This window comes from Diaphorina citri, unplaced genomic scaffold (genome assembly GCF_000475195.1).
Source record: "Diaphorina citri unplaced genomic scaffold, Diaci psyllid genome assembly version 1.1 scaffold2589, whole genome shotgun sequence".
In the NCBI taxonomy this organism is placed as follows: Eukaryota; Metazoa; Arthropoda; class Insecta; order Hemiptera; family Psyllidae; genus Diaphorina; species Diaphorina citri.
The window spans coordinates 1-8,949 of NW_007380007.1; the positions used below are offsets into that span (position 1 = coordinate 1).

At 36.2% G+C, this 8,949-nt stretch overlaps 1 protein-coding gene across 1 annotated transcript in view; it reads left to right on the forward strand.

Moving 5' to 3' along the window:
- Window positions 1–2,548: 2,548 nt before the first annotated feature.
- LOC103519177 (vacuolar protein sorting-associated protein 18 homolog) overlaps window positions 2,549–8,949 on the forward strand; it is a gene marked incomplete at both ends in the record, with an annotated part of 44,790 nt that continues 38,389 nt past the window's right edge. Inside the window, 1 exon segment of the mRNA XM_026830762.1 lies at window positions 2,549–2,726. Within this exon segment, the coding sequence (XP_026686563.1) occupies window positions 2,549–2,726 (178 nt within the window).

The window sequence follows — 8,949 nt, forward strand, 5'->3', positions numbered from 1 at the left end:
ACTGGAAAAGTCAGGGAATTTCACGAAAAAGTGCCAAAAATCGGAAAAAGTCAGGGAATTTTTCAAAGCCTAAAAAAAAGACATAGAAAGATTTCAATTGAAAAAGTATGCAACCATGAAGGGGCAACATATAATCTCTCAAAAATTTCGCCTGCGGCGCTGAAATTTTGTCTCTTCATGAAAAAGTTTTGGGAATATTTCAAAGCCTATAAAACGTGAAAAGAGACTTTGGTCAATAAAAAAAAGTATGCAACCTTGAAGGAGCTACTTAAATTTTCCCGAAAAAAATTTCGCCTGCGGCGCTGTCATTTTGTGTTCTATAGAAATGTATTGGGGGGAATACTCGTCTTTTACACGTATTTAATTACATAAAAAACCGACACATGACAAGCTACAGGTTACATACTTACTGAAAAGTTTCGCCTGCGGCCCTGAAGATTACACCTTTGACAAGTCTGCTTCTCTTACTATTGTAGACCAAAATCTTCAAAAAATTCGCCTGCGGCGCCAAATTTTGTGTTTTTGATAACTAAGTTTTTTAAAATTAGAGACCAAAATGTTCGCCTGTGGCCATAAAAATTTCAATTTCGTTAATTCTGGTTTCTATAAATTGTAGCTCACAATTTTCCTGTGGAGCTGAATATTAGGATTTCGATGAGACTGAATTTCTGAAGATAATAATACTAATAATAATAATAATAATAATAATAATAATAATAATAATAATAATAATAATAATAATAATAATAATAGTATTATTATTATTATTATTATTAGCCAGTAGCCAGCTAACTGAATACTAGCTGCACGAAATCTCGAGCTCCGCTCTCCGAAAATTAAAATTTGAAGTTTTCAAATTAAAATCAAAGTTCTAACCCTTTTGCGTACGGTAGTTGTCAAAGTCTCGTAATATCGCGCCTGTATCTTACTGATAAACGATGACACAACCAACAACGTCAACGGGTAGAAGATTTCGGACTGAATCTCACATGGATCCCAGATACTTTCGTCCGGCATATCGATATGTCGATCCGACTCAGATGAAACTATGGATTCATCCTCGAGAGTGAATCGTTCGGCCGAACTTGAGTTCTTGCCTGATGAAGACGATGATGAAGACGATAACAACCATATAGATATTTCCATCCCTCATGATTTCGCGAGTGAAGCGAGTGGCACTTGTCGAACAACCAGATCAAATCAATCCACAAGGTCAAGAACTTCTCAATTGAATAGTTTGAGCGACACTGCTACTGGTCGTTCCACTATTTCAAATACATCTAGAAGTTCTGGACGTATGCGCTGGACAAGAGATATGAACCTCCATTTGATAAGTGCATACTACATTGCCACTAAACTTGAGACAGTCAAAACAAAGTACATGTCTGATGTAACCAAATTATGGAATGACAAATATCCGACGATACAGATGACCAACTCCCGCTTGAACTCACAACTCAACTCATTGTTCCGACGGAATGTATTTAGCCGAATAGAATTGAGTCACCTGAAAGAAAGTGCATCCAGACTTATATCTGCACAAGATAGTGAGAACAATGCAAGCGAGGAAGATGTTGATGATCCTGAAGTTCTTGAATTAGAACACCAAGTTGAACAGACGATACAACCAAATGTTGTTCCTCCTGATACGAGACAGCCAAGGGATGACATTGAGACCCATATCAATGAACACTTCCAGCATCTCAAATTGAAGTACAAGTCTATGTCTCCCCAAAGTAAACCCGTCTTGCCGAAAGTACCCAACAGTAAGAAATCACAAATGATTACTGAAAAAGTAAATCATTGTTTAAAACAAGAGTTCCAGAGAAGTGAGAACATTACCGACACTCACAACATGATTTACTGTGCCGCTTTATCTGTCTGCTTCCTCATGAACATATCTATCTCTGACGGAAGTTCAGCCACCACCAGAGTTAAATCAGAACCACCATGGAAGTTCAGAATTGAAGGGAAAATCAACAAGGTAAGAAAGATGTTCATTTATAGTTCTGTTACAGCAGCCTGTAGGTCAAGTATTAGGTGGCCGAAAGCTAAAAGTTTTCAAAGCTAAAAAAATTTCCTAGCCAGGATTGTTAGGTTTACTGAGGTGAGTGTGGGACCAAATTTTCGATCTCGAAATACCAGGGGATAACTTTTGGGGGGCAAAAAACCTCGAAAAAGTGCATACTTTTGGCACTTTTTTCAGTTTTCCGCCTATAACTCTTAAACCACGCCCTTAGTGTAAAAAATAAAAACATACGTTTAAAGTTGAGAAAATTTCCTACAAAATCAAGTGGTCACAAAGGATTTTACGTAAAGCAAAGCTTTTCTAATTAACCATTGAACTTGATGTCTTTTTTTTTTTTTTTTTTTTTTTTTTAAAATACTACATTTTCGAGCAAAAAACTCGGTACCCCTAGAATCCCCGGATATACGGCCCTGCGAATGACCCTATGTAAGAAAACTAAACCTCGTATTAATGTACAGTTTCACTACACCCAACATCCCTATCTCATGTAGGTTTAAAGTTTATGTTCTTTGTTTGCAGCTATTCAATATTAACAAAAGAATATTTGACATTCACTACACTCAGACTGTGGACCAATCAGAAGAGAGTATTGTTCTTATCAATACCGTGGATAGAATATACACGTTTCAGGGCTTTGTCAACAAAGATAGTAAACCTGTGTTTAATCTTCTCTTCCAAACATATCTTAGTAAACCAGGTAAGTTTAATCTCGACTTGAGAGGTTGTCTTGTTGTTTGTTCCTCCATAACTTATTATTTTTACTATCATTATTATTATTATTACTAGTGGTTCTGTGAACTGTAGACCTCACTCAGATTCTTTTGCCTAAGCTGAGACTTTAACAATAACGTCCTCTCATGTCGACAAATTTATTGTTGTTTAACTTGGTACCTCTTCGAATTTTGGGCAATTTTAGGATTTAGAAAAATGTCCTGCTTTGAAAAAATGTCTTCTGGGTAATCCTACGTATGAATGGGTAATCCTAATTCGAATTTTGGGCAATTTTAGGATTTAGAAAATTGTCCTGCTTTGAAAAAATGTCTTCTGGGTAATCCTACGTATGAATGGGTAATCCTACGTAATACATAATTATGTATTAAAACAAATAAAACCATGTACCTACACGTCTTATGTAGGTACCTATACCTTATCCATTTGAATATGGCAGCAAGGAGTCATCGACCCAAAATGAAAGAACCAATCAGAATGCGAGAACTCGAAATAAAACCATGTACCTACACGTCTTATGTAGGTACCTATATCTAAAAAAAGAGGTGACACTATTATAAAACCTGTCAATCAGTCTAAAAAATGAAATTAAAGAATTTTTGATTTTGAACCTTTTAAACAAAACAAAAGATTTACCTTTGGTTCATTTTGAACCTTTGACAGAACAATAGGTTGTCAGGGGTTTACCATCTTGACTTCCCACGCATATGAATATGTATTGATATGCGTGGCAACTGTATTGGGGGATCGTAAAGTTTTGAAAGATTATCGTAACGGGGGCCCCGTTCAACTTTGGGGCCCCAAATTTCAATCAGCGACGTGCCTTGATTCAAGGAACATACATATGTACCAAATTTCATCAAAATCAGACCAGGCAATCGCGAGTTATAGCGGAACATACAGACAGACATCCAAACCAAATGCAAAACGGTCGAGTTAAAACATAGACCTCACTATCGTTCGGTCAAAACCATTATGACTCAGTACAGATCCCATCATCCTCAGTCAGCAGTGGAGAGACTTTATCTACCTAGACTCTTGGGAGGAAGGGGATTGCTTGATCTTGAAGCTCAGCACTCAGCATGCTAAAGAAATTGACCGCCTGAGGAAATATTTTGATAAGAAAATCGATCCATTTATAATTCACGTGAAAAAAGAAGACAGTCTACCTAGACTCTTGGGAGGAAGGGGATTGCTTGATCTTGAAGCTCAGCATGCTAAAGAAATTGACCGCCTGAGGAAATATTTTGATAAGAAAATCGATCCATTTATAATTCACGTGAAAAAAGAAGACAAATATACACCATTGAAATTGTCAACTGCTTATTCAATTCAATTCAATTTTATTTTATTGTGATTGTTACAACATTATACACAATTTACAATTTTACAATATTACATTTAGGTTTTCTATAAATATTTATAAAAAAAAAAGAAAAAAAAAAAGAATCAAATCTAGCGATTGGTTGGCAGCAGCAGTTTAGACAACAACAACATGAAACCGTTGAAACTCTCCAATCGAATTGGAAGAATGGACCATTGAAAGGAAAATATCCCAAAAATCTTCTTGAAAATGAACATGTAGATAAGTTAACATCAAGTTATCTATGCAAGAGTAATCTGTACAGTGAAACGGTTGGTTTCCTGCATGCCATTCAAGATAGAACGATTAAGAAAGTTAACATCAAGTTATCTATGCAAGAGTAATCTGTACAGTGAAACGGTTGGTTTCCTGCATGCCATTCAAGATAGAACGATTAAGACAAGGAACTATCTGAAACATGTAATGAAACAAAATGTTGATGACATGTGCAGACTCTGTGGCCGTATAACAGAATCCATTGAACATCTACCCTCCGGTTGTTCTGTACTTGCACCCAGGAAATGTACAAACCGTCACAACTTGGTCGCCAATATTATTCACCAAGCATTGCATCAGAAAATGTTCCCAACCAAACCATCAGTTCCCTGCTATAAATATAAACCTACATCAATAGTAGAAAACAGAGATAGCAAACTGTATTGGGATATGTCTGTCATCACTGATACCAACATTCAACACAATAGACCGGATATCTTGGTATTGAGCAAACATGATAATCCTCAGGAAAGAAAAGCCATCATATTCGATGTCACAATACCACTGGACGACAATATACATGATGCATATGTTGAAAAAATAAGAAAGTATCAAGATCTAAAACAGAAGATAGCCCAAATATACAATCAGTCATCTGTATCAATCATTCCTATTGTAATAAGTGCTAATGGGTTAATTCACAAAAACCTGAAGTCTGCCTTGGAATCCTGCGGCTTGAAGAACCCTGAGTATCTAATTGGAAACTCTAATGAAAAAGGGAAGAACAACACCCAAGAGATAAGAACTGAACGTATGTATTTGAAGAATGGTATCTATCAAGGTGACAGCTTAAGTTCTCTCTGGTTTTGCTTAGCACTAAATCCTATAAGCAATCAACTTAACACTCATCCTTATGGCTACAAGTTAGATAAAACTGATGATTCCAAAATTAGTCACTTATTCTACATGGACGACTTAAAACTCTATGCCCAAAATGAAAACCAGCTTCAAAGTCAACTGGAAATTGTGTCCAATGTAAGCAATGATATTGGGATGTCATTTGGGCTAGATAAGTGCAACATCTTGAACGTGAAACATGGGAAAATAGTTCAATCAAACAATGTGAAACTTATGAATAATGTTGAAATGAAGGAATTAGAGAGAAACCAAACCTATAAGTACCTGGGCCTTCAACAAAATCTCAATATCAATGAAAGTGATACGAAAAAGCAGTTCGCTGAAAAGTTCATAGAGCGAGTGAAAATCATCATGAACACTGAATTATATTCAAAGAACAAAATCCTCGCTATCAATGCATGGGCGGTGCCAGTTATAGCCTATACTTTTGGTGTCATCAATTGGAGTCGAACTGACCTGCAAGCTCTAAATAGAAAAGTGAGAACCATTATGACCCAGTACAGATCACATCATCCTCAGTCAGCAGTGGAGAGACTTTATCTACCTAGACACTTGGGAGGAAGGGGATTGCTTGATCTTGAAGCTCAGCATGCTAAAGAAATTGACCGCCTGAGGAAATATTTTGATAAGAAAATCGATCCATTTATAATTCACGTGAAAAAAGAAGACAAATATACACCATTGAAATTGTCAACTGCTTATACACCTAAACAACATGAAACCGTTGAAACTCTCCAATCAAATTGGAAGAATGGACCATTGAAAGGAAAATATCCCAGAAATCTTCTCGAAAATGAACACGTAGATAATAAATTAACATCAAGTTATCTATGCAAGAGTAATCTGTACAGTGAAACTGTTGGTTTCCTGCATGCCATTCAAGACAGAACAATTAAGACCAGGAACTATCTGAAACATGTAATGAAACAAAATGTTGATGACATGTGCAGACTCTGTGGCCGTATAACAGAATCCATTGAACATCTATCCTCCGGTTGTTCTGTACTTGCACCCAGGGATATACAAACCGTCACAACTTGGTTGCCAATATTATTCACCAAGCACTGCATCAGAAAATGTTCCCAACCAAACCATCAGTTCCCTGCTATAAATATAAACCTACATCAATAGTAGAAAACAGAGATAGCAAACTGTATTGGGATATGTCTGTCATCACTGATACCAACATTCAACACAATAGACCGGATATCTTGGTATTGAGCAAACATGATAATCCTCAGGAAAGAAAAGCCATCATATTCGATGTCACAATACCACTGGACGACAATATACATGAAGCATATGTTGAAAAAATAAGAAAGTATCAAGATCTAAAACAGAAGATAGCTCAAATATACAATCAGTCATCTGTATCAATCATTCCTATTGTGATAAGTGCTAATGGGTTAATTCACAAAAACCTGAAGTCTGCCTTGGAATCCTGCGGCTTGAAGAACCCTGAGTATCTAATTGGAATGTGTCAGAAATCTGTCATCTTGTCGACAACCTCCATCATTAGAAAATGTTTGAGCATGGATGTCAACTAGTACCTACACCTACAAAAACAGAAGAAGTAATATTCAACGTGGAACAAATAGCTATACATATTGTTTTTGTGAGCCTATGTATATGCGAAATACCTCAATAAATGAGTGAATATCCTCATAATAATAATAATAATAATAATAATAATAAATAATAATAATATAATAAATTAATAATAATAATATAATAATTAATAATAATAATAATAATAATAAGTCGGATAGTTCTAATAAAAGTTATAAAATAATACAAATATAAGAAGTATAAAACTACGAAAAGTAACTTAAAATATCGAAAATTCAAATTTTACTAGTAGGTATCTAATGAAAAAATTCAAAAATTATGCATCAGGATTTCAGTCAAAATGATAAAACGCTTAAGTACAACAACGAAGCGAGAATCCATGAATATATGAAGTAATCGCCTACGGTGTTTTTTGATCCTGGATTAGTCTAATGTTTTTTCCCCTCATTGACATAGTATGTAATCAGCACAAACTGATCGAATATAATTACTTGATTTATCATCACTAGTTGTATTCCTTAAGCCTACCCATATTGTATTTTCATGTAGGTAGATACCATCTAATTTTTAATACAGGGACTTATTAGGAATTATAACTAACGGTAAGACATAATACAATGGAAACTCTTAATTTTCTTTCTCTCCTCATCCAATTTTCAGAACTGTATGAGGTTTTCACTATTATCAACCTTATCTTTCCATTATCACTCCAGGAAAAATACCACTGGCAGAGTGGAAGGAAAGAAATAACCAGGTGTTTTCTCTTTTGTGCCTCATTTGTCATTACGGCTCCCATTTAATTTTACCGCATCCGTACGGCTTCCTGAGGTACAATATTCTTGATGTACTTTGATCCCCGAGGGTCCCTGATACGCCCACCGAGCAGATTCTATTTCTGAATTCGAAAAATTCCTACTGTTCTCAGAACGACTGAACTTGTCTCCTATCTTATCTTCCTTCTCTCTTAGATTCGGTGACGATAAGACCTTAAGCAGTTTACAGTTCCCCTGTCAGAAACTCTCACGAGAAATCTCGTCTGTGAAACATCAACGACATCAATTTCATAATTACTTTTGGCGGAATTACGTATTTGAAAAAAATATAAAAAAATTACTTGTAAAAAAAAAAATAGAATTTATCTAGAGTCCAGGCAATGTAGGCGCCTACTTCGACTGATATTTTTCGTACGCAAAAGACTTTCGTATCTTAAATGATAACTCCCCATGTAGATAGGTGGTATTCACATAAAAACTGTCCTGCAAGAAGTAACATATTTTATCGAAGCTTTCTAGAGCCAGACAATCAATCAGTCTCACGACCAATTTCGTCTGAGCCAGACAAATTAATATCTACAACAATACTTCGTCCTGAGCCATGACATTATAGGACGAAAACATACCTAACATAAAATGAAGGAAAAATTGGCTGAAAAAAATAGAGGTAACATCCGAGGGTACTGTGCTGAGGTTGGACCGTTAAGCAGAAAAGAACCCATCGCATTACGGGCACGGTTGGTCCAGTGGTACAGGGCTTGCTTGCCATGCAGAAGGTCCCGGGTCGATCCACATAGGCAAAAAGATTTGTATCGGTTTTTCGATTGTGCAATCATTTCAACGGGTTACTTTCTGGTGTTTCGTGTTTTACCCGAGCACCTAACATGGGAAGTTTGTTTCTTCTTCTCGTCCATCTGATGAGAGCATTATACGGGATGGGCATTCTACGAAAGGGCAAAGCGTTAACGTAACAGTTGTTCATTGCTACGAATACAAGAACGGCGGTGGAACACTCAATTTCAAAAAAAAATAAGGCAATAAAATTACCTTTGTGGATGGTTCTTTTCTACTAATGTTCCATTTTGGTATGAAGTTGACCATACAAATTCAACTTTCGACAGTACCTCCTACTAGCTGCCTCGGTGGTGTAATGGTCGAATACGGTCTGGTCCTGGTAATCAGGGAGGGCAGGGTTCGATCGGCTAGTCAGGTAGGACTTCTTCTCAATATTAAGTATAAGTTGATAGGGTAGCATTTAGAAAATTAAAAAGCGAAAAGGGGGCCGTGATATGAAGTTCCGTGGATACTTTTCTTTATTCCTTCTAATGAGCGGGACAGGTGGGTATTACAGA